This window comes from Pezoporus flaviventris, unplaced genomic scaffold (genome assembly GCF_033815535.1).
Source record: "Pezoporus flaviventris isolate CSIRO_AGI_PZ_B2104156 unplaced genomic scaffold, CSIRO_AGI_Pfla_v1 ptg000004l, whole genome shotgun sequence".
NCBI lineage: Eukaryota > Metazoa > Chordata > Aves > Psittaciformes > Psittacidae > Pezoporus > Pezoporus flaviventris.
The window spans coordinates 593368-619903 of NW_026892552.1; the positions used below are offsets into that span (position 1 = coordinate 593368).

Here is a 26536-nt window from a genome sequence, read left to right on the forward strand (position 1 = left end):
CTTGTGCAGTAAGCTGCACAGAAGAACCTTTCAACTGCCACCATCATAGCAGCAGGTAAAGGAGTCCTGTGCAGAAATTCAAACTACAGGATATTTTTTATGAAACTATCTGCTGGAGGACAGGAATGCTCTGCAGAGGGATCTGGACAAGCTGGATTGATGGGCTGTGGCCAGTATTACAAGGTTTAACAAGGCAAAGTGCTGGATCCTACACTTGGTCCACAACAACTGCATCCAACACTCCAGGCTTGGGAAAGAGCAGCTGCAAAGCTGGTCATGGAAAAGGACCTGGGCTGCGGATTGACAGAACTGAACATGAGCCAGTTTGTGCCCAGGCAGCCAAGAAGGCCAAGAGCATCCTGGCCTGTATCAGCATCAGAGTGGCCATCAGGCAGTGATGATCCCCCTGTACTGGGCACTGGTGAGGCCACACCTCAAATCCTGTGCTCAGTTCTGGGCCCCTCACTACAAGGGAGACATTGAGGTGCTGGAGCAGATCCAGAGAAGGGCGATGGAGCTGGTGAAGGACCGGGGGCACAAGTCTGATGAGGAACAACTGAGGAACTGGTGTTGTTTAGTCTGGAGAAGGCTCAGGGGCAACCTTGTCGCTCTCTACAACTACCTGAAAGGAGGATGGCGCCAGGAGGTGGCTGGTCTCTTTTCCCAAGCAACAAGTGATAGGACAAGAGGAAACAGACTCAAGCCGTGCCTGGTATATTTAGACTGGAGACTAGGAAAACTTTCTCCACAGACAGGGTGGTCAGGCATTGGAACAGGCTTCCCAGGAAAGTGGTTGAATCATTGTTCCTGGAAGTGTTCAAAAAACATGTATATGTGGCCCTCAATGACATCTTTCAGTGGTGGCCTTGGCAGTGCTGGGGTAATGGTTGGACTTGATGATCTTAAAGGTCTTTTCCAACATGGCTGATTCTATAATATTCAAAACCATTTATAAGAGCCAGCCTTCTGCTTACCCCAGGAAGTCGTGCTTGAGTGCAAATCCTTTCCCTGGCTGGCCTGCAGACACCACATCTTCCTCAGCAACTCCTCCTGCTGCATCTGCCATGATACAAGCACATGGAGGTGTGCAAAGGCCCCATTCCTGCTCGTGATCTGTAGTCCACACGGTCACGTGCACGGAACAGAAATAAGGGTGCAGAAACAGATGGTGGCATCAGCATGGTGGTGATGAAGCCAGCTGGGCCAGGGGTTGTTTACTAGCACGAAACTGCAAGTGAGACTGCGCGCTCCCTTGTTTTTCCCACCCCTGAGATTCCTCCCTTGCCCTCACTCTCCTGTCCATTGCTGCGGCTCCCCGCAGGCCTACAAGAGACCGGAGCTCAAGTACAAGGAGGGACCAGTGGAAACCCCTCCGACCACGCGGGGAGCTGTAACGCACCCAATTCACCATGAATCCTCCTCAATGTCATGCTGTGCCCAGCCAGACCCAGCTCCGCTCCTCTCTCGCCCTCCATGACAAGCCAGGCAGGATCAGGCATCGCGCGGCCGCTCGGGCAGGGTGTGCCGCGGTTGGGCCACGTTCGCCCGAACCAGCTCCCACACAGGTGGTCCACGTAAGCCTGGCCCAGACGGTACGGCTCTACCAGCTCGGCGCCGACCCCGGTCCCGCCCCTCTGCTCGGGGCGTGCCCGGATGTACGCCACTGGCGGGCGGAGCACAAAGCCACCGGTTCCTGCGCGGCGCGTCTCGGTGCGGCAAGCAGTAAGTGATCGATGCCGGGAGCGTCCGCCCGGTCCCCGGGCTGCCCCGGCCCTGCCACCTACCCCCTCCCTGACCCGGTTCCTGCTCCTCCGCGGTGCCCCGCCGTCCTCCCCTCCCTGCCCCTTCCCCATAACCTTTCCCCTGCCATCTTGCGCGGCCGGGAGTGTTGCTGCCCGTGCGCCTGCCGAGCCCGCCCGCGCCGCGCTCCTGTGAGGGCCGCTCCGCTCCTGCCGCCTCTCTCAGCACAGTGCCAGTCCCGCCGCCAATGCGGCCTACCCGCGGCCTGTGTCGCCGCTGGTTCCGCCTCTCCGCGTGGTGCAGAGCCGTGCCCGCCCGCCTGCTCGGCTCGGCTCGGTGTCCGGAACCTCCGTGCTATTAAAGATATGTGTGAGCCACTGCGTTAGTGTCGTGTCTCTTCGGTATAGCGTGTGCCGGCCCTCGGTGGCGGGCGGAGGCCCTGCACCCGACAGCAGAACGGTGCCGCTCCGACCTGTTTGGGGCAGAACGGCAGCGGCGTGAGCCGGGTCCTCGTTTTGTCCCGCTCGTAGTTCCGGGTACTCGGGGTCGGTGTTTTCCGCTGGCACAGCTGCGTCCTGGTCACCAGACTAAACTCGGTGCTGGTCTATGGAAAAGCGAACTTGTTAACTTGAGGATGTTTGCACAGCTACCGTTAAAATCGCTAAAGGGGAGAAAACGTCCCAAAATGCTTGAAATAAACTTGCAATATTTTGTTATTTTCCAGGGTTTGGGTGTAGAAGATTTTTTCCCGTGATCTCCTGAAGGTATAGCTTGTCACTAGAAAAACATTAACCTCTTCGAAGTTTTGCTTTCGTTTACACTTACTTGCTCTTTATTTAAAGAGAGTACAAAAAAGAAACATTTTCTCAAGCAGACAGCAATTTGACATGAAAATGAGTTTTGTGTGTCAGTTTAGAACAACACAAGTTATCCTTGGAAGAAACAAGTAACAAAGTGTCCTGGGTTTAGAAGTAGCAGTCAGTTTTTCTCCTTCTTGGTAGCTCGGTGCAGCGTTGTGTTTCGATTCTCCTCCCCATCCCTCCGGGAGCGGAAAAGGGGGGGGGGGGGGGGGGGGGGGGGGGGAGTGAGAAAGAGGGAGGAAAGGGGGGGAGTGAGTGAACGAGCTGTCTGGCTGGGTTTAAACCACGACACAAAGTTTAACCAATATTAACTAGCGGCAAATGTCACCATTAGATTAGCTTTATGGTGCTCCTTGCCTTTTTCTGGTTACTTGAAGCTGAGGTGATAGTTACTGTACATACTTGTCAGGGTTTTCTGTGTGAAAACCGAGGGTGTGCCTGCCCTGAATCTTCATGACATGTTAAAATGTTTCACTGTGAGAGTGATGCTCTAGGTAGAGCACATAAGTGCCCCGAGTAGCTCTAGGTTTCTAGTGACTGTGTATCTGACCTCGGGTGGCACATGGAAACTGCTACTTTCTCATATGCTTTGAGTTCCCTACAGAAACTCAACACAGGTGAAGGCAAAAACTGTCTCTTGACACTGACCTTTGATAATGAACATACATTGTTGTGTGTTTTTTTTTTTTAATGCATTCAGATTTGACATTTGGGCATGTTCCTATGGTAACAAGAAGAACAAAGATGTGATTTTTCATTTTGGTGCTGTGCTTCATAACAATTAATAGTTTTGATTGCTTGTCTCTCACAAAGTGAAGTATGCCACTTCTGACGAAGAGTGCAAAAGCAGTTACAGTAGCTGACACGAAAGATTTCTTTTAACTGCATTTGAACATTGAAGTTCTTTATCAATTTCATGTTAGTTGAACCTGTGCAGTATTCTAACAGTCTGAAGCACCGGGCAGTTAATGTAAAGAGAAAAGGTCTAGTCTGCACACTGCTCTGAAGTCTGTTGATGTGTCCTGCTGTTCTGGTGTGTGAACCTCTGCTCTGGTAGATGCTTGTGGGTTTAGGAAGCTGATGGCAATTCCTTTAAAAAGGCTTTCTTTTCCATTTTACTGTTGTTCCTGTCCGTTATGAAGTCTGATGGTAGGGTTCTGTTTGTCTTTTTACCTCCTAAGACAGGAGAGAATATATTTGTTACTGTATTTTCTATGTAACCTATGTCATGAAGTGTTAGATTTTACATTACTGCAAAGATCAAGCAGAGAGCAAGAAAAATGAGAAATATTTGGAATTCACTGATGACTTGTGATGGGAATAGTACTCTTGTCTGAAAAGTCAAATTTGCAAAGGATGAAAAAGTAATATTTTTTTGCTACTCGTTCTTTGTTTGTTTGAGATTTTTTCTTTTAAGCTCTGGCAGATCTTAAGAGTTGAAAAATAACGTCAGCAGAAGCAGAGAAGTTAAGCAGCAGCAAAGAGGAGTGAGAAGGGAGAAACAAGTTTGTGAAGCAGGAATGGCATGGGAAAGACTGGCCTGGGCATCTCACTGCCTCTTATGCCTTCTGTATGTGGGTTACATATGAGTGTCCCAAACTGCACTGAGGTTTTGGTTGAGGATGTAGCTGCCCACATGCAACTTGTAAATTACTGTACTGATTAACTTGTCTGTGTGCTTTTCTCCCTGCCTGCAAGTTGCCATCCACACCTTCCTTCTGATTGCCTTGTGCTTTTGCCAACTTTGGTTATTTTATCCAAGTGTGGGATATTGTTCTTTTAAGGGACTAAATGAGAAGTGCTGCAAGCTGTCTTTGTATATGACCTGGGAAAATTATCTCCTGCCATTTCCACCTGTAGCCATATGGAGTTTTGTTCAGAAATGGTTAAAAGAAACTCAGGTAGCTGTGTTTTTTTTCTTTTGTTTTAACAACAGTAGCTCTTTATCTAAACTGTTCTTACTTATGGCCTACCAGAGAGACAGTCAGGTACATTTGAGGAAAGTTGTGCTCTGGGTTCAGATAGGAGTGAGATTTCTCTTGATGAAGGGATGTGGGTTTCCCATCACCTAGGATTTGAAATTCTGGGACTTGTTTGAAAGTAAGGCAGGCCAATTCCAAACTATGATGCATCAGTTTGTTACGCTCCTAGCAGCCTGTATTACCTATCAGATTGGCTAGTCTGTTCAGGACTATTACTTTTAATGTGGTTTTAACACTCAGATACGAGGGATGTCTTTGCTATAATCTGGCTAGTAGCAAAGATGGCAATTGCCCATAGTCTAAGCCTTTCACTGGTGAAAGGAAATCTAAATTGCTGAGGACTGACAGTCACATACATCTTTCTCTCTCTGAGTATCAGCAGGAGTACAGTAAGGGACTGTATCAGTTTGACAGTCTGAAAACAGCAAAACTTTGTCTGTCAAGCTCCTCGTCCTTTCCTAGAGGCAGTGTTTTTCTCTGCTTTAATGCCAGACACCTGAAAAAGGTGTTTCTCACTCTGTGATGAAGAGGGAGGGAATAGCTGTTGCCCAGATCTGAGGTTAGTGAATAGCGGAACTCTCTCAACAGACTGTGTTGTGATGCTGATGGTTTGATTGTTCCTGTTTCCAGTGGCCTGCTATACCTATTGAGCAAGAGGAGGAGCCCTTCATCATTCCAGATGTACATGGACCTGACAGGAGGAGCCATTGTTTGACCTGAGCTTCTGGAGAGGATAGATCAAAGTGAGTGTAGTGCCATGCTGCCTCCTCTTACTCTTGTCTTTGCTGTGAAGTGTCTGTGAGTCAGCTCCTCCGGGGCTCTTTGACACTCCTGATCCAGCAGTCTTGTTTAGCTGCATGTTTTCAGCCATTGTCATGTACCTACTTTGTGTAACTTTATCCAGTGGGTGACAGAATGGTAAGGAAGGAGTGCTTAAATGACCTTGGCTTTTTGAGTATCACTGAAACTGCAGAATGCTTCAGGGGGATTCTTTAAATTCCTACATTACTAAAGGTCTCTTTTCTCTCTTTTTCCTTTGTAAATGTGTTTGATTGGAGCCATCTCTCCTTTTATTCTCACCCCATGGGTGGGAATAGACCAAGACCTGCTTGAATGAGTAATCCCACCTAAAGTTGAGAGAAATTTTTAAATATGGGTGCTTTGGTCTGTCAGATGCTTTTCTGTCCTGTTTTTTTTTTTTAAACTATCTACAGTCATTCGTCTGACCAGTGTTTTACCTTTTCCTCCTATCTACACTGTCTAAACCTAAGAACTAGTATAAAATAGGTTCTTTGTGTCTATTACCATAAAGTTCTGACCTCATTCTTTCATATTTTATTTGGCATAATAGATATTATATTTATCTAAGAACAAATAAAAACTCTGGAAAAGAGTCTCGCAAATAAAGATATATCCACTTTATCCCTATGTTATTGCTGAATTCTATGTTGGCAGGTGCAAAACTTTCCATGTTACAGTTGCTCTGTGGATAGGAGAGCTTTTAAAACAGATTCTGTAACCTCCACTTTTAGGACTTATTTGTAGTTTAGAAACCAGTTTGAGTGTATTAGGAGATAGAAGAGCTAAGCATGTGCGTGGATGACTAGTGTTCTGATGATCTTTAGATATGGTCTCAAACCAGTGATTACCAGAGTGGCTTCTTTAGCTGGGCAGGTGAGATTGAATGAGGTTTGCTGACCTACTGGAAGCCTAAACAGAAAAGAGTACAGCATATGGATGGTCTGTAAGCATTGTATTTTCGTGCTTGCATGCTCATGTTTTATGTGGGTTTGCTTTGTTTATTTTCTTGGGAGAAGTGTTTTCCTCTTTAGTCTGACTTCTGGTATGACAGAAATACAAATGACGTCAAATTTATCAAGACCAGGGAAGGCCTTTTGCAGGGTGTGCACAGAAAGCTGTCAATAACAGCTTCTGGGTTCTTTAAATACCATCATCACACAAGTTACTTCTATACAAAGTTCCTGAATCTGGATCTTTGTACTTGTGTATCAGTATGTGAATTTAAACAATACCATGGAACTTACTTCCACAACTAAAAAACTGAACTTCCATCTGATAGCTTTCCTTCTAAAAAAGCTTGTTGGCTTCCCTAGGAGTAACTGTAATACAGAAATAAAGATAGACTTCTCAGAGAAAATCTTTCTTTTTGCCTCCTCCATGCATGATATGATTATGTAAATGAAATAAGGTATCCTGTGAATTAGACAAAGTAACTTTAGAATGTCCTTGGATTACCTTTCTTGCTAGGGAGCAGGTAGTGAACTCTTAAGAGATATTCACCATTTGGTTGTGGTCGCAGAATAGCTGAGGTTGGAAGGAACCTCTAGCAGTTGTCTCATCCAACCCCTTTGACTCAAAGCAAGGTGACCTGGAGCTGAGTGTTGAAGGCCATATCCAGCTGAGTTTTGAACATCTTCAAGGGCAGAGGCTCCACAGCCTTCTTGTGCAGCAGAGTTAAAAGGGTTTTTCTTCTGTGTAAATGGAATTTCCTTTTTTTTTTTTTTTTTTTTTGTTGCCTTTCATCATGTTACTAGACACTGCTCAGAAGGCCCTGGCTCTGTCTTATTTACCCCCCCTCCCCAGGTATTTATATACATTGATAAGATCCTCCTGAGCCTCCTCTTCTTGAGGATGAACAGTTGAACAGTCCCAGCAGGCTCAGCATGGCCTCGTATGACTGATTGTCCAGTCTCTTGATGATTTTAGTAGTCCCTTGCCACACTCCAGTATGTCCATCTTTTCTAGCACTGGAGAGCCCAGAGCTGTACACAGCACTTCAGATGTGATCTCACGAGCGCTGACTAGGGCAGAAAGATCATAGAATCATAGAATCGTTAGGGTTGGAAAGGACCTTAAGATCATCTAGTTCCAACCCCCCCTGCCGTGGGCAGGGACACCTTACGCTAAATCGTATCACCCAAGATAACCTCCCTCATCCTGATTGCAATGTTCTTCAAGGGCACAGGATGCTTTTTGTCCCAGAAATGTACTGGCTTCTGTCAACTTGCCCCATCTCCAGGTCTTTTTTTTACAAACCTGCTCTCCAGGCAGCAGTTCATACGACTTTACACTTACCTTTGTTGGCCTCCATGAGGACCCTCTCTGCTCACCTCGCCAGCCTTCTGAGGAACCTCTGAATGGCAGCACAACCATCTGGTGCATCAGCTGCTCCTCACAGTTTTGCATCATCTGCAAACTTGCTGAGGGTAAACTTTGTCCCATCAGCCAGCTCTTAAAGTGCATGTGTTTAAAAATTGGTCTTGCTGCGTACCTGAGCAGGGAAACTGCGACTTTAGTCCTAGATGCACCAGGGCCTTTAAAAGTTCTAGATAATTATTGTTTAACTGGTAGCAGCACAGAGATGTCATAGCTAATGCTGTTTGCAGGTATACTTTCCCCAGTTCTAGAAGCATTGTAATTGCATTTTCGTGGCATTGTAACTCAGTTCTTAAGTCATGATGGGACAGCGTGACATGGTAGTTTGTACGAAGGCTGCAGATTTCCATACTATCTTTACTATCCTTTTTTTTTTTTCTTTATGCTATATTCAGACCTGAGCTTACGTAGAGTGTGTCTGGGTGTTTCTGTATCATAGCCCTAGCACTTCTCATCATAGGAATAAATCCTGAAGTACACGTGTGAATCCACAGCCCAGGGGTAGATAGGCTCCAAGTTGCTTCTGTCAAATACTGCTGACTGTTCCTTCACTGTCTTTCAGGTACGTGTATAAGACCTTACTTACAAAGTAAGTAAGTTACAGAGTTGTGAAGTACCCAGAATTAATAGTAGTTGGTGGGTTGGTGGAACAATCAAAATTCTGGTTCAGACACTCATTTGGCTCCCAGTCCATGCAGGTACCTTAGTTTTGAACACAGGACGGAGGGGACCTCTGGAAGCTGAGAGCATGTTAAGGGCAACTTTCAGAAGACAAAGTCATTGAGTTTAAAGCAGATGCACCCTTAAGTAGCTTTTGCTATTATGAATTTGAGCATTGATTGTTGTAGCTGTTAAATCTGCTCAGTTTTATGTTCTGTATGCAGAACTCTGTGACTAAGTATAGCAATTTCAGAAAGGTATCATTTGAAATATGGTTTTGGGCATATATTTGTGACCATTCTGATATAACCTTTGTGATTTTTGTGGATACAGACTATTCACTTTCCAGAATGTTTGTTGGAGATGAAGATGCTGAGGCTATTAAAATGTATGAAGATGAACTTTATCACGAGGAGTCATCCAGTGATGGCATTGACAGTGAGGTGGAATTTCATCTCTACAGCCAGGTCCATTATTCCCAGAATCTTGAGGAAACTGGCATGATGGAAATGGATGAGGAAGCTGAAGTTTCAGGCTTTTCAGGAGTTACTGGTCATAGTTCAGTTCTAACTGAGAAACAGCATGCAAACAAGAACATCACTGAGTCTGTGCCTTGTATTCAAGTTTCAGATGACTCTGAGATCATTGTCTTGTCTGATACATCAGATGAAGACAGTGTTTACAAAAGCAAAGCAATGAAGTCAAGAAGCTTTGTAGCTCAAGGCAAAATACATATGCATTCAAGATCTTCCACGCCGTATCACGCCAAAGCTGCTGGATGTAATACCCTGTATCCTGCTGGGTCAGGCATAGACATTTCAAGGCAAATGAAAAGCACTAGTGGGAAGCATAACCCGGTTAGTTCTGCTGGAGCTCATGCCATCCAAGAAGTGCTGGTGATAGATGATAGCTCAGAGGAGGAGAGTTTGGCATCTGAAAGTGATAATGTCGAGAGCTGGATGCTTCTGGGAGCAAGCGCAGATGACAGAGATGAAAATATATTGTTGAACCTTGAAGACTGTGCAAGTCCTGTCAGTGAAGGTTAGTACTTTATTTAATCCCTTGTTTTTCTGTATGCATGAGGATTTGTCTGCGACAATACTAATATCAATGTCTGAAAAGAAAGATAAACAGAAAGCAGATGGAAGTGTGTAATGATGGGTATGGAACTATGATGAAATAGCCATTTATTTATACCACTTCAATACCATTATTTCAGTCATATCCCATATGGAAAGACATCATTTTTGCTGGTAGAAATTTAGAAGTAATATCAGAGTGACTCTTGTCAACTTTCCAACTTTCCCATATATTTTGTATTCCTAAAAGCATGTAAGAAGTTAAGGGGAGCAGGGGGAAAAGGGAGTGAAATAAAGAGGGAATACAATGGTTTCTTACTGTAAACAAAGAAAGCAGAAAAAAACTTCCAAACAGTCTGAGGACTAAAGACATAAGGAAGATCAGAAGTGTGGAAGATTAGGAAGTGTGTAACAATAAAAAGTTTGCTGAAAAGTGCTGCAGGGTAGGAAGGTAATCAGTGCTCATAATCCAGGAAGCAGTCTCATTCCTTTCTGTGTGGGAAGATTTCTGCCCCCTGTCTGTTCTGCCTCTCTTCAGCGCAGACATCCTTGCTTGTCGCAGCCGTTCACTCACACCCCCTTTTTTTCCCCTCCCCCCGGGTGGGATGGGGAGGAGAACTGAAAGAATGTAAACCCCATGGGTTGACATAAGAGCAGTTCAGTAACTAAAGTATAATACAGAACTACTACTATTACTAATAATAATTATAAGGGAAATAACAAGGGAAGAGAATATAAAACTAAAAAGGGAAAAAAACCAATAAACACAAGTGAGGCCCAATGCAATTGCTCAGCACCCACAAACCAATACCCAGCCTGACCAGAGCAGCAATCGGTCCCTTCTGGGTAACCCCCCAGTTTATATACTGGGCATGATGTGCTGTGGTATGGAATACCCCTTTGGCTAGTTTGGGTGAAGTGTCCTGTCTCTGCTTCCTCCCAGCTTCTTGTGCCCCTCCTCACTGTCAGAGCATGAGACTGAAAAGTCCTTGATCAGGGTAAGTGCTACTGAGCAAAACTAAAACATCCATGTGTTACCAGCATTGTTCTTAGACTAAAGCCAAAACACAGCACTGCATCAGCTACTAGGAAGGAGAAAAACAGCTGTTGCAACTGAACCCAGAACTGAGGGCAAGAACAGAGGGGAGACCTTCTGAGCCGGTCCCTCTCCTGAAGCGGGTTCTGCAACTGCTCATTCAGGGTCTGGCAGTTCAGGTTGTTGACCAAAAATTGATTGTAACTTCTTGTATGGATTCTCAGAGAAATTCTCAGTTGCTAAGATGTAACCTTTTGGTATTCTGTAAATTAATCTTCCACTTGCAGAAAGTTAGTAAATGTGGTGGTTAGCAAGACAGTTTTCAGGTGAGATTTTAGATGCGTGTTAGTAATAAACATACTAAGTAACACATACCTTGTCACCAGCAACTAAAAATGTTGTTAGATGATCAATCATGCATTTTTCTTGCCCAGTGGTCTCCCCAAAGCACAAAGATCATTTCCAGAAACAGCGTCCCCTGCCAGTCTGAGAGAAAATGTTACTGGAAGATTGGCTGCTGTGGTAGCAGGACTAGCCTGGTCAGCCACATCACTGGGGACCTTGGCAAGATTTTTATTGTTTGGTTTTATTTTTAGTAAAAATTTTAATTGAATTTTTCAATTACGTAATTTTTCATATGACAGTTTTACTTGGTGAGCACGTAAATGAGGTGGTTTTGGTTTCAGGGAAAGGGAGAGTTCTGCAGTGCTGACCTGCAGAAAAACTGTGAAGTTTTTCGTCAGGGTGGCTGTTTAAACAGTGCTACTGTTCATATGCTGCTACTAAGCTGCTTGAGAGGGGCAAGCTGAGAAATTGTCTTTGCCTCTTTTTCTGGTAAAACGCCTGCTTCTTGCCTGTAAATGTTCAATGATTTTTTCTTAGGGTCGTTCTTGTTTGGTTTTGCACAGCTATCCACTTTGCATATTGATTAATGATACCAGTGTTCTTGCCAAAGCTTCAGAGATCTAAGAAATACTTTCCCTATTCCCAGTGCCATGCCAGAAAAGTGGCAGAGCATTCAGTTGCCATGTCAGAGCCCCAGACAGCCATATTATATTAGGAATTAATGTGATTTTCTGCTCTGTGTAGATCTCTTCAAATGCAGTTTCTAAGAATTAACTTGAAGTAGCTAAATTTCATTATCTTTCTTTTTTGTATTTTCATGTCCTGCCCTTTTCTTTGAAGCCTTTCTAGAGCTGATTAGCTTGTCTTTCTTAAATTACTATGCTTCTTGGGGAGCAAATATTTGGCGCTGTGTGGTGACCACATAGCACAGTCAGTATGTTTTCTGGGAAGTGTCTATTTTTCTTATTACTGCGGGCAGGCAAATATCTTGGATCTGGGTCCCTTTTGTTCAGTTTACTCTGTGTATCTCCTTGGATTTATGTACCAACATTGCTGATGGTATGCTGAAGTTTACCCCAAAACCCTCAGAAGAAACACTGCTTAAGACTTTAAGCGTATTTCAAAATTACATATACACATTTTGGGAAACATTCTGTAATTAATTTATCAGAGTAATTATGCTTGCTAGGTGTAACTTGAAAACAAAAATTCATTTCTTCATTCTTCATGATATTCTATGAAGGTGTGGTAGTGCTAATCAAGAGAGGCTTTTAAAAATGAATTGTGCTAACTTACAGTATGTTTTTGTAACAAGTGTAGTAATGTTTCTTATTCATATATATATATATATTCATATATGCTGATAATAAGCAAGCCATATTCAAAGCAGGTAATGAACAGAATTTTCCTGTGCTGTATAAACTTGTCCCACTCTTCAGAATTAAAGTTATTTAATTAAATGTAGGCAATGTAGATATTTTTTGAGATGCTGGAATGGGAAGTCAGACAGCCACGTAAGAGGCTAGTAAATATAATTGCTCTTGTCTTACTCTGATTTTTATTCTCAAGCTACATCAGAACTTTTTCAAAACCCATTCTTGCACCTTGCCTCACACCTGTAGTGGTTTTGCCAGCAGCAGCCTTGTACCTGGAGATGTAGGATGTATGGAACATGCATTAGGCACAGGCAGCAAGTGCTGTTGTACACACACATCTTCCTCTTCACTTTAGCTTTTGCCTTTCTATGTATATAAGACTTAGCAGAAAACCTCACCTTGGTGCATTTTCTCTGACTGTGAACAAGCTGGTGACGATCCATTTGGACTGTATGCAGTGGGCAGAGCAGAAGCCTTATGCCCTGGTGCTGGCTCTGGCACAGGCATCACCTGAGGGCACTGCAGGGCTGGATTTTGGCCAGACCCCTGAGGCTCTGTCACATTCCAGATTCCAGCAAATGTTACTTGGTGACTCTGGCATGCAAAAGTTTGTTTCAGCTGCTCTGTTTCTCATATATATGGGGATAGGGATGCAAAGCTCAGGCTTAAAATATATTGGTGCTGTACATATGTGTATGTAATGAAAAGCTGAAACAGCAGCAGAATAGTTTTAGAGAACAAACACCATAAATCTTTTCAATGTAACCATAATTTGTTCACTAAGCTCATGCAGCGTTGTATCTCCAGTTCTATAGACTATAAAGGACTCCTTTGCTGAAACATAAACCTATTAAATCTGAAGGAAAAAATGCACTTTAAAAATATGTGTGTTAGCAAATTATCCTCTCAAAGATATTCTCTGCTAACTCATTTAAATTATTTTGAGACAAACACAGTTCTGTTTTCAGGATTTCTGAAGAACAAGATCAAGTATTTAGGTGACTGCACAGTATGTAAATTATTATTTTAGGACTTGTAGTATCAGTAAGGCTGGACATAAAGTATAGTGACTGGTGAAGCCTTTTCTCCCCTAGAACTGCCAGTGACTATGTAAGTGGGATAGACATCCTGTAACAGTGTCATGGTGTGCTTAGTGTCCAGTATGCTACACATTAAAAAGGGAACTGAAACGTGAACAATTCTCTGATGCTAAGAGTAGCTGTTTGTGTCAGTCTTTGGATGAGTCTTCACTGAGTTTTCATGTCTGAGGCCCTGAAATAGAGATGCTGAGGTTCCACTGGAGTCAGAAATAACTCCTCAAGGAAAGGAATTAAGTGTATCCCCTTATTCTGTTAACTCTTCTGCATCTTACTTGCCTGTCCTGCTCTTCTCTAGCAGACTTATAATTTTTAATATTCTGTATAAACAAATAATGCTTTCTTAGTGCTTCCAATGCTCAGAGAATCCTCTCCCCATACAGCCAGAAAGTTTCAGTCACCACCATATGTGACAGGAAGAGATGTCCCTTTGCCTTGGGAAATGAGGTCTAGTTCCTGATGGTAAACCAAGAATCACCTGTACCTTTCTGCCTCCAGTTGGCATCTTGAAAGTTATGGCTGGTCCACAAACCCTGCTGTTCAGTACACAGTTGAAAACCTTTCCTCCTTTTTCTGCCCTCTTTTCAAGTGGCTTTGGATGCCTTACACTTCTCATTTCTGCTTCTGTAACACCACATTAAGCAACACCATACTTGTGCCCATATTTCTGTAAAATGCAGCTTTTCATCATGCATCTACTGGTTTCTCAGCACATAGAGTTGGTTGGCAGCCTTTCATTAATTGGGGTATGAAAATAGCACTGGCTTTCTTGTTTCACATAGCAGGATATCAGGGAAAGCACTTTATGTGTCTGTAACAACTGTGTCCCTCCTTATTCTGACTTTGTTTTTCTGTGTGAGACTGTGCATGGCTTGGAAGTGAAGCAGGCACTTGACTTACAGATGTGCTGGCTAATCTGAAAAATGGCGACCACATCCCTGTGTGTGTCACTTGCCCCACCTGGCCATCGGTGGGTTTCCTTATGTGGCATTTGGAAAAATGCATGCTGCTGCTGCTGCTTGTTATTTTGCAAAAAAAGTCCTTCCTACCTGCTTCACATTGTATTTCAGAAATGGGTAATTTAACAGATCTAGGTCTTTGGTATGATTTACCTGATTTTTTAAACATTTAGAGTACAGAAGAAGGTGTGTAAAGAGAATCATTACAAACTGTACTGTGTACTAAATGTAGTGAATTCATTTTTAATGTCGGAGCATTTCCAGATCCTTCAAGGAGGATTCTCCTCTCTTCCCTCCACTCTTCTCTACTTTCCAGTAAGAGTATATATGATAAGAATGTTAATCTCTTGTCATTGAAAGTCTTTCATCCATTTCTTCATTAAAAGCTTCATTTTAACATATTTGCTCACCCACATATAGCTGCAATTCTAGTATCTGTTTTTTTCTTATCTTGTGACTTTGGGAAAGACAGCTTTCAAAGCTGCAGCATTAATGCCTTGCCCCTAAGGGATACAAAAACCAATTCATCTTCCTGTTCCATCCTCTGCCCACCTAGTACTTCCCTCAGAGACAACAGGGTAAGGTGGTCACACTCTTGATTTGAAAGGTTTGTGGAGTGTGGTGTGTATGTTTGGTTTTGAATCCAAAGTTTCTATGAAACAGCACATATGTACTCTGCTGGGGCCCCAGAGAGAGGATGGTGGTTTTCATCTCTGCTCTGACTTTTACCTTACTAACACAGAAGTGAGGCTTTTCCAACAGCATCACTAGAGACATTATTTCTGGCAGCAGAAGTTGCCCTTAAAAGTAACTGTCACTGGGTATTGGTGTGCCCTAGTAAAGTGTTGGGTTCAGATGCTCTTTGTGATACTTGCTCCGGAGACTGAGCCTCATCAGAAGCCCTGCCATGGCCTCTTTCACAGCTCTGGCTGTGGTTTCATGACGTGTTCAGACATGCGGCCGTTTGAACAGTTCCCATGAGTGCTGCCGGGCACAGCTGCAGTGCGGGTGTCCCAGGGGTCCTGCCCTCTGCAGCAGCAGCCGCCAAACCAGGGACCAACCTAGCTTCTGCTCAGGTGCAGTGCCTGCTCAGCGTGTGTTCACTCCAGTCTGGGGCACAGAGAGGCTCTTTACCAAGGATGATGCTGTGCTCTGATGTAAGAATTTTTTTTTAACTGCATAGAAACTGTTCTTGGTGTAGTTTTTTGCCTGTGGTGGTGACCGAATGCAGACAAAGAGCAGTAGACTGTGAGCAGAAAGTGCAAAGCTCAGCTGGGGCTTTAGGGGTCTTGGGAGGTATTTTTAAATGTTTATCACATGATCTTCTAGCTATCTGAATAGATGAAGTAGTTGTTGTGTTTGCTATCAGCCTGACTTACTGAAGCTGGTAAAATACAAGTATTTTTAATCTCCTGTGTGGACAGTAGTAATGGAAGGAAGCCAGCATCGAGGGATAAATCATTTGACTTGAAGCACAGGATTTTAGGCCCATCACAAGGGGGTTGGAACTAGATGATCTTAAGGTCTTTTCCAACCCAAACCATTCTTTGATTCTATGATTCTGCTCTTAGTGTCTTGTAAAACTGCCCTGTACAAAAAGAAATAGTGGACATAAACAAAGTGCAAGCTAGCATTTCCAAAGCAGTTTTTTCAACTTTCCATTTTGGCACCGATTTCCATCTTGTTTTCCAAGTTTAGAGGTCTTTTCATATACTGACTTACAGCCTTAGTAATCAAGTTTCTCATTTAGTTAAAGAAACCATAACAAAAATACACCTGCAAATGAAAAAGAACTGAAGAAAATAATTCAAATATTTAGTGATGAAAACATTTAAAAAAATGTCTAAAATAAAAAAAAATGAAAATTTGAAAGCATTTTGATTTTGTCTTTTCCCTAAAAAAAAGTGTAGAAAGGAGTTTTCTGTTCAGCAGCAGTAACTACAGCTTATAGAGTCAAAATGGAAATAATAGTCTGATAAATTCAGCTTGTTGTTTTATCTGTGTCAGCCATGCTCAAAAAGGAAATACCCTTTGTTAAGTATCAGTGTTTTAAATGGCATATTCTAGATGCGTGACTTACTCTTTTCTTATCTATGTGTGGTACCACAGAAACTTAAAAAATCTGACCGCATCTGTATTTCTTTTTCTCTCTGTGTTCTGTGTTACTGAAATCCCTTTGTGTATTTTTAAACAGTGAAAAGCATTATTTCTAAAATGACAAAAACTTAGTCACACTTCTTTATTTTTTCCCTTGACAGCTAGTTTTGAACACAACCTTTGCACAAGATCGTATGTTTTTGTGCTAGAATCTTGATATTTGTAGTACCAAGTTAATTTGTCTATGAAAATGTTTAAAAGACATTTTTCATTGTGTTAGGCCACAGAAGAACTATTTAAAGAGCCATACTTCCACATGCTTTTTGGATGCCTAGGCTGTGGAATTGCTGAATTCAGTTTCAGCAAAAGCTTTTTAAAAGTAAAAGTAAAACAAAACCAAAACCAAACTTCTTGGTGAAAATCAGTTCAGCAATTAAAATATTTTTTATTATTAATACCTAATGGTATGTGGTGCATTTCTTTAAAGCAGCAAGACTTATTAGTGTAGTTCATGCAGAATTTCCTGTGTAACAACTCCCCCGCAAAGCCAGGTTTTATGTCTTGGCTGTTCATGTCTGCGCTGCCGCATACAGATGGCAGCTTCTCCTCTTGCACCTGCCTCTTCTTGAGGGGGGGAGACCACTATGACGGTTCACGTTGCTGCTGCAGCCATGTCACACCATTGGTGGCTGTGCATCCCCTTTCAAGGGGTCTGCTTGTCCCCAGCAAAGCTGCTGTGCTTCCTGGAGCACAGCATCTCCTTGGGGAGGCAGAGCATGAGGTGCTGAGCAGCTGGAGGGGTTGGCTGGCAGAAAAGATGTCTTGGTGTAAAATTAATGTGTGTTTGGAAATAGTCAGTACCGGGAATTGTGTTCATGCAGGCTAGTAAGCCACACACATGGAACCGTGCTGTCACCTGCTCCAAAGCCCAGAGACTGGGGGGCTTCTGGAAGAGGGTGCAAGCCCATGGCCCTCAGTGCTCCTGCCCAGGCTGTGCCCGTACCCATGCTGGGGCCCTGCCCATGTCTCCTGGTCCCATCCCTCCTCTCAAGCAGTGCCAGGCACGTGGGGCTAGGGGTTGCCTGCTTGTGCCCACTCAGAAGGATGAACCAACAGAGTGGTGCCTGGTCGGGCTGGCTGCACATAAGGCTAGAGCCTTAACGTTCCTTAAATGTAGCAGGAGCATTTTGTGCATGAGTTACTATAGCAGAATGCACCCTGGGGCGGTAATAAGCAGTGGAAGTCCACCTCCCATTCGGAAGATACGGCATATGCATATGGATATTTTTGTTAACGAAAAAAACAATCTTCTTTACCATGTAGTGTGGATACTCTTGAATCTCTTAATTATTTAAGAAAAAAATTAATAAAACTAATAAAGTTCCTTTGCAAATCTGAAGAGATCTAGACTAAGTATACCTGCAACCTGAGCAGGTCCTTTATCTGCACAGATTTCTCTGCTATTGTGTACCTTAGCTCTAATTTAAATTTCCTATGGCTTTGGATTGCTGACTAGGTTTTCTGCAAGAGTGCCCATGCTTACATGGTCATATATTCTGGGTGACTTTTTAACTTTTTTTTTTTTTTTTTTTTGCTATTCTGTTGATTGTTATAAGGGAACTTTTTTTTCCCTCCTCCACTTCTGCCACCAGTTTGATCTTTCTTCCTTGTCCCTATTTCTTCGGGTTTCTTACAGGTGGGGAAAAACTCATATTGCAGTTGAATTTTTGAACACTGGTGGGAAACTAATTTAACTCTTCTGAAGGAGAAGTTCAAGATTTTTAAGTAATTAAAAAACACAACAGAAAATATCCTGAAAACAAATGACTTAAGGGTTTGAAAAGGGAAAAAGTAAAGTTTGGGTTCAGCTACAAAGGAACATAAATCATGCAGATACGTGCATGAATAAGCACAGAGGAAAAAGGTTTTATTAGTGGATTTTAGAACCTAGAGGAGGACTTACAGGAGGAATTAGATGGCTTGTTAATGCTGTATTGTGTGCCTTCCTGTTCATAGGAGCACCTAGGAAAAGTGGTTTTGTGCTTCAAAGCTGAGGGCAAAATTGACATTCAGAGCAATGTAGAGTATGTATGCACTATCCTTCTCACGAAAAAATGACAAATTTGTCTGTTCCTCTGTAGAGAGCTCACTCTGTTTCCTTCTGGTATGGATGGGATTTGCTGTGAAGGTTTGAGCTGCAAGGGGGTTGAACTGCTGTGTTGTCAGAATGGGGACACATGCAGCACATTAGGTAATGTGTAGGTTTCTCACTTGAAAGCATGGAAAATGTATAGTGTGATACCACCACAGTGACCATTAATCTTGTGACAGCTGGTATTCAGTGGTAATTTTCTAATCTGGAGGAGACACAAAAATAGATCCTTGGACTTTGTAGTGTCTGTGCATATGCAGATGTACACACACAGTATATGTAACACAAGCTAACGAGTCCTGGGATGATTGTAACGGTTGCCTTTGTACTCTGCTAGTGTATATAACTGGTATTTCCAGAGCTCTTCCTTATCAAAGTATTGTGCACCTTGTGAGATTTCATTTCACATGTAGTGACCCTCCTTCAGAGGCTTGCCAGGTGAGAATTGTGGCATACACAGGCAAGAAGATCATGGTGTCAATGTGGACCTGGAGTTGTTCACTGGACCTTCAGCTACTGTCCAGGTGTCCTAGGCTGACTGAATCCTGCCCTTGCTTTCACTTAATTTATCAATTGTGTTGTTCCCTCCTAGTGCTGAGAGAGTTTCCAACCCCCATGTGTAAATCAAAACAACTCTCAAATATCCGGAGAGACTCTGGATTAGGGAGGGTTTTGTCACCAGAACCTGTCTGATTGCTGGATGCTTACAACGCCCAGGCTCTCCCAAGAAGCTTTCTTTGCTGGAGTGGTGCTGGTGAGCCAGTGAAGTCCATTGCCCTTGGAAGGTCAGAGAGGCAAGGACCAAGGACATCTCAGGTGGTTGTCAGAGCAGTGCATCCCACAAAACCTCCACTGAGGGCTTCTGGAGAATGGTGATGTTTCTCATTAATGTGGCAATTTTTGCAGTCACAGAACTCAGCTTTAAACTTTCTTTCTATGTGAAAGTTTTTAGCACCAGGAAGGGATTCCCATTTGGCAGGTTCAGTCTCTGCCTGCTTTCTGTGATGGTGGTGATGTTTGTCTGCTTTTCCTCTAATACTCTTGCTAATGTCATTGATTTTACATTGTATGTGACAGTGCCAAGTATCTTGCGTATGTCTTGGGAGATAATGGCACTGTTAGAGAGAAAATCAGAAAATAAAAAACTGTATCTACTCAGCCAGACTTCTGGTGGATGTAGTGATGTACAGCTTACTCTACGAAGCATCACCCACTCTGCAGAAAACCATATGCACAGAACTAGCTGCCAAGACGTATTTTGTCACCAGTTTGGTACTAATTCTGTGGGTTCCTTTGATGTCTTTGTACAGTGTCAGGAGCAATACATGGTGGTTGTTTTTCTTTCATTTGACTACTTCTTAAGTGTAGGTGAGGGGAATGTACTCACACTGAGGCCTATTGGATCTAGAAGATTTTGGTGACAGTCACAAAGCAATTCTTTACTCAAAGTGTGTTGATTTATTTGTACTTCGTTGTTGCATTGTGTTGGCACAGGCTGTTGTGGTGTGCTTGTCTTCCTCAGAGTCCTGAAGTGCCAGAAGCAGCAAGGTCTGAGCCAGGCACCCTCAGTAGTGGAAAAATCTTCCTCCATCAACTCCTTAAAAAACCCAACAACCAAAGGGGGAGGGGGGGGGGAAGAATGGGGGGAGGCTGCCAGATGCTTTCTTCAGTCTCCTTTTGAAACTCTGTATGCACGGTGAAACACCAGAGTTTTCTCTGCCCTTCTAAGTGGAAGCAACAAAACCTCTGTGGTGATAGGAATTGCGTTCATGTTGTACGCACTTCCCGGTCTAGACACTGCTTGGAAGGTAAGCACTGAGCCGGTAACTGCACCTTGTAGGTTTAAAACTTTAGCTGCAGAGGTCTGGGGACTTCCCTCTCCCCCAGGAGCTGTGGGGGCATCCAGCTGCCAATCTGTGATGACTCCCTCCCTGTTCAGGACAGCTTGTAAGCACGTGTAAGGATGTGCATATGCATGCCATGTCTTATGTGTTTATATGTCTGTTTACAGATGCGTATGTGAGGGTTCAGCTTTTCCACTTGCACTGTGCTCAGGCAGGATTTCTGGCACGCAGTGTCACAAAGAAAACTGAAGTGAAGGAAGTGGACAACCTTGAATAGGGATTTCTGACATTCCAAAATACGAGAGGCAGCAGTGTTTCTAGCCTTCACCTGCTGCTGGGATGGCTGAAGTCTGTGTGATGGGCTCAGCATGAAACAGAACTGTTCCCTGAGACATGCTCTTCAGGGTGTATACAATTTCTGTGTCATTAGCCATGCTTTTGCTGCTGGTGCAGCTAAGATGGAGTGGGCATGTGTTGGAGGGACTGTCTCATCCAACTTTTTAACGGCTACAGATCTGTTTTGGCATAAAATTTAAAAAGAGGATCCATTTAGGAAATCTGTTAGTAGTTTAGGAAAGCAGTCAGAGCAGAGGCACTTGTGGTGTGTAGGGCTTAGTCCTGTGCGTGGTTCCATGGGGTTTCTCTGGGGCAGTGATGAAAGCAGTTTGTTCCCTGAAGTGTTTTTCTGAGGTATGTCCGTGCTACCTTTGCTTTTCACGCAGTAGTGGGTTTAGTTTGTACGCTTTTATGTAATTTAATTTTTGCTATACTCTTCTTAAAAAAAAAAAAAAAAAGAAAAAGGAAAAAAAGTTTTGGAAAGTTACAGCTATCCAGAGAGCAAACCTAGGTATTTAAAATGATCCAGTGCTACACTCGTTTGTCAAAGTGAAGCCCCAAACTCGGGACTGGGGCCTTCTCCCACGGTTTTGTACGTTTTTTTCCGAGCACTCTGTGCGGGCGAACGATTCCTTTCTCATAACTCTTCGGCGAACGGGTGACGTAATGAGGTAAGGTCACGGTCCGCCGGGCTCCGGCTTCTTCAGCTGCGGCTCCGAGGGGCGACTCTGAGGGGAGCCCGCTCAGAGACCGCCGGACGCCGCCGTCCTTTCCCCTCCCGCCTTTCCCCTCACTGCTGGACGGTCCGGCGCTGCCTCCAGGCCGGCCCTCTTCCTCGTGGGCCTGGCCGCCGCGGGGGAAGCCTCGGTCAGCGGTAGATGGGCGGGAGCCGGGGACACCAGCGGGGAGAAGCGGCTTCGCCGTGGGCGGGGCGGGCAAGCCCCGTCGCAGGGCTGGGGTCAGTGTCAGGGGCAGCCCCGGCCACCCCCTCAGCCCGGCTGGCCGGGCTGTGGCGAAGAACGAGTCTTCCGCTTTTTCCGTGCCTGGTGATTAACGGGATTAAATGTAAGCCGTTGTGTGTTTAGCACCAATTAGTTTCTCATCGGAGAGGTTCGTGATGGCTTTTGTCTCTCGTTCTCATATGTTTTCACTGTTTGACTACATTTGTGGGGAGTGGAGGGAAGCGTTTTTGGAACCCAGTCCGATGTTGTCTCCTCGCCTGCTTTTACAGTAGCTGGGGGCCTGTCTGAACCCAAATATTTGTGATTTTCGTTTGTAATTTTTTTTCTTTTTAACAGCCGTAAAATTACCAACTTCAAGAAACTGTAAAATAGCAGAAGTCCTTTTTGGCAGGCTTTTTGTAATCTCTCTTTCCCTGAGGTCTTAAGTGGGAAGTTTGCACTTCAGTTATGTGTCTTAGTCTTCATGTCCAAAGTACGGTGTGTTTTTAAACACAAATGACACTTCAGTGACGTTTGTCAGTGATGTAATTTTTTATGGTGCCCATGTGCAATCTTTGAGGGACAAAAGCTGGATAGAACTTCCCCTTGTATGCAAATACACCTTTGAAATACATTCTTTAGCAGACTCAAATAATTAGAAGGACCATATGAAAATGTTCCACGTACTTGGTGAGGCAGAGAAACACAATGACATCAAAATGGAAAGAAACCAAAACCCAGCTGTAACTGCTTTTCAGCCTGTGTTTTTAGCTCTGAAAAGGAAAATAAACACAGATGAGGAAGCCTGGCAGCTGTCTGCCAGCCACATAACACTTTGTCACAGGGTGGAAAACAGTTGCTTGAACCTGAGGCTGCTCACATGCACAGAAAGATAGGGCTGCCTTGAAATTGGAGTGACTGCCTTTATTGATGAGATAGTGATACTTGCGCTGTTGAGCCTGTAAGTCACTTCGTCTAAGATATTTAGTTAATTTAAAGCCTACTCAGTTTGTTTAGTATTCCACATTCCTCTCACCACAGAGAATGCACCTTCAAAGCCATCCTTCCCCCTCTTTTTATGTCAAAGCTTGATTAGTCTGGAGTTGCTTTGTGAGGCTAAAAATCTGGAACTTTGGAGGAGCAAGCAGGCTCTTTGGGAGCTGAATTCTTCCCCAAAGGGATTTTTTGTAGCCTTACTTTGGTGTTATAAAAAGCATAGGAAAAATAATGGTTAGTCAGGATAACTTCATTGAAACTTTTATTTATTTTCAACTTGGCAAATATCTGATTTTTTTAATCAGTAAAACTGAGACTGTTTCCCAGTTGATGTTCCTGTGTGACTGTTCCAGTTTGTATCAGAGGACTACTGACTTAAAATAGGCATAAATGAAAAATACACCAAAAAAAAAAAAAAATCATTATCAGTAGTTCAGAAATGTTACAGTTCCAGGAGCAACTTTTAATTCTGATGTAGCTCTCTGTAGGTTCTCTGAGAATGTAAGTACATGAAGGAAACACCATAGTTTCCCAGCGCAGGTGGATTTTAATATCGGCAGTACCTTTGCCAGACAGCACAGCTGCTCAGATGCCTTGCAATCACACAACAAAAACCTGAATGTCCTCACTGTGGAAACTGTAGGTATTCCAGTGCAGAACTCCATTGTACACAGCAGCTTGAACACAGCACAGGTATCAAAAACTGTGCTTTCTCACTGCGAACAGTGGGGAAGCATGCTGCAGTAAAGTCATGGGGGTTTATTTTTTTAAGGTTAACTGTCATAAGTGGGATGTTTTTTGTAATTCATCTTACTCTTTGGTAATTATGTTGGCTATAACTTTGGGTGTGTCACTTGAAATCAAAAGGAAAGGCAGGACAGGATTGCTAACTTCCAGTGTTAGGTTAAATCTTATGGTCACCCTTACTGGAATCGGCTTCTTGCCATCTCCTCCTGATAGGACTGACCACGGTGGGCTGATGAGGAGTTTCCAGGATAAATCAGACTGGGAAATGACTGAGGTCTGAGTGGCTCTTCTGTTCTAGAGGAAATGGATAACTGGTTTAATACAGTAGTTATATTAACTATTAATATAATACATTTTTGTTTTAAAAAAGTGGTATACTTAATGAGGAAAACATGAAAATTGTTGTTAATGTCAGCTAATTCAAGAATGAGCAGAAGAATAAAAAATGTTCTTCTGGTCTGAATTGGAATTTAGACAGCAAGTTATTTTCGGTTTGTTTTCCAAAATCTAACTATTATTGTGATTTTGAAGTTTATTAATAAAATGAAATGCCGTATAGGACACAATTCTGTATGGAATGAATAAAAAAATCAGAGTCTGTTCAAACAATTCTTATCAAAGAAAAGAAAAAAGGATAGAAGAAGGAAGACAAATTAAAATGGCATCAAGAAATCAGTAGCAGATACCATTTCTTCAGCTGCCCCCACACTTAAAATTTTACAATTTAATTATGACAATGTCACTGTAGTTCAGTGAGAAGAAATTAAGACAAGTGACCCAAGCATAAATACTACCATTGCTCAGGGCTGAAAACAGTTGGCTAATGGCTTGTTTAATTAATTAGTATACAAGTGACAGTGCTGAACCTCCATATTCAGCTGCATAGTGCAAGGATTCTAACCCCACATACGCCTCTTGATTAAAAAAAAAACATGTTTTTCAGCTTTTTTCTCTGAGCAGTGGAATACAGGGGGTTTTGAGATAAAAATAGTTAGTACTCTATTTTCTATTGTACTTTGTAAGCAGTTGAACAATTACAGCAATATAGTACAATATTTTCACAGGTACTTTATGAGATGCGATGGTAATCAAAATCACTGCTGTTGCTCTTAGTGATTTTCGCAGAATGCATTGCGTCTTAGGCACTGCACATCACAGAATAAAGACTGTTGCAAGGTATCTGGGGATGTAAATGTGAAACAATCAGTGATTTAAGAATATGTGTTTAATTTAGGTTATTTTACCCTCGTAGAACTGAGGGGGGAGTGGTCTGAAAGACATATCAGAGAAAAGGGGGCAATGGCTCATCTTACAGCGGCCAGAAAGGCATGGTCCTGGCTCATTTACATTTTAACATGGAGTTTTCTGAAGATTGATTTGGTTTGGGTTTGTTTTATTTTTTTGTTGTTTGTTTTGGGGGGGGGGGGCTTTTTGATTTTTTCTTTTGTTTGTTGGTTTTGTTCTTGTGGTTTTTTTTGTTGTCGTCATTTTCCTGAACACATAGTTAATAGAGCAATTTCTGAAACATTTATGCAAAATGTAGTATAAAGATAGAGCTTCAAAATAAACTTTCGTTGTATCTTTCCAGAAACAAATACGCTACCTGTATTCATTTCAACTCTGTACACACAAATTTTATTTAACAAAACCCATTGCTGTATTTTGATTACATTTATGCACATATAGTATCTCTAATTACACAACTGTTAAATAAAACTTTTTTGGATAGAGTGTCTGTGAAGAGATACGTATTAGTTATTTCTGAAATTTAAATGTACAATAGCTAATAACAATTAAAAAAATCCCACAGTTGTGCTAAGTTGCTAATGCCAGAGACTGCTAATAAAATATTAGCACTAGTAAGTTCTGTTGTGTTCTGCCCTGGACCCCAATATCAATTTCTGAAATGCATGAGAAAAACAGATGAAATGAATTTGCAAAATAATAAGCTTCTTGCATTTAAGTAATCTTCTTAAACCAGCAAAAATGGAGAAATATTATTTTCAAATTTATTTCATTCCTGTTTTCTGAGGCAGAAAGATGAGATGAGTCTATGAAGGAAATGTTGTTATAGGGTGGGAGTACAGCTACAGTGAGTGGTGATTCACAGCTGGAATAGCTGCATTTTGGATTTTTTCACCTTTAACACTTGTCTATTGAAAGCTGCTCCTTCAAAGTCAATTTTTATGCTGTAGGAGATAGTGACCTTGCAGAAGCTTTGCAGAAATCAGAATGTGACTGCATGGCAACTACTGTAGCACAACTTTTAAAGTAACATTTGCTATTTCTTCTTCAGTTTAACTCCCTTTTATTTTTGAGAGAGAAAGGGAGAGATTCCTTACAATATATGATGATCTTTTTAAAGATATATCTTTATAAATAAGTTGGAAGGAAACAGAAAAAACCTTGTTTGATTTCAAGTCGTAAAAAGCACTGGTGGTAGTGACTTCTATCTGTAACACAAGACTCTCCTTTTGGGGGGGGTGGAATTGGTGAATAATTCACATTAGCACAAGTATTTTGAAAGCTGACAAATGAATTCTGATATATCTACTCTATATTGGAGAAATTTAATTTTGCAGTCCTTTTTAGTGCAGTAGCAAGATTTACCTTTTGGAAAGATACTTTAGTGTTAATGTGTGGTATCAAGGTAACTGCTTTCTTCATTTTGATACTGAAGTGCTTTATCCTTGTGTTTGAAGGTAAATAAACAAGCTGAGGGAAGGAAAGAGTAGTAAAATTTGTTGGGTTCTGTAAGCAGCTTACTTTTTCGTGAAGATTTCTGTGCCTTGAGCAGGATGTACTAAATCCAGATGTTAAATGCCCAGTGTCCCTGCCAGATGAGAGGTTGTAGGGCAGGGGCATGTTAAGGGATGGAGAAGAATCTGCTTTAGATATCAAGCAAACAAGGGCAGTGCTGTAAAGCAGGCTCTCTTTCCTCAGGCACAAGGGGGTTTGTAAGCACGCCGTCCTGTTGGACTGAATTCCTGCCACGGTTCATGTTCTCGTTTGCAATTTCCTGGGCACTTTCAAAGCATTCTGTTCTCTCTGACTTCTTTTAAAGTGAGATTACTGTTGCTTTTTTAATGCATTTTGGAAGGGTGGCATTTTA

At 42.7% G+C, this 26536-nt stretch overlaps 1 protein-coding gene across 4 annotated transcripts in view; it reads left to right on the forward strand.

Moving 5' to 3' along the window:
* Positions 1 to 1689: 1689 nt before the first annotated feature.
* The window catches only part of ZCCHC7 (zinc finger CCHC-type containing 7), a 118813-nt gene continuing 93966 nt past the window's right edge, over positions 1690 to 26536 (forward strand). The window contains exons 1-4 of one of the 4 annotated variants that reach the window (XM_061445318.1): positions 1884 to 2504; positions 5213 to 5325; positions 8220 to 8321; positions 8753 to 9460. In XM_061445318.1, the coding sequence (XP_061301302.1) occupies positions 8770 to 9460 (691 nt within the window). In that variant the 5' untranslated portion in view covers positions 1884 to 2504; positions 5213 to 5325; positions 8220 to 8321; positions 8753 to 8769. Of the gene's footprint in view, positions 1727 to 1882; positions 2505 to 5212; positions 5332 to 8219; positions 8322 to 8752; positions 9461 to 26536 lie in introns of those variants that run through there. The other 3 variants (XM_061445320.1, XM_061445319.1, XM_061445317.1) reach the window with 3 other exon arrangements.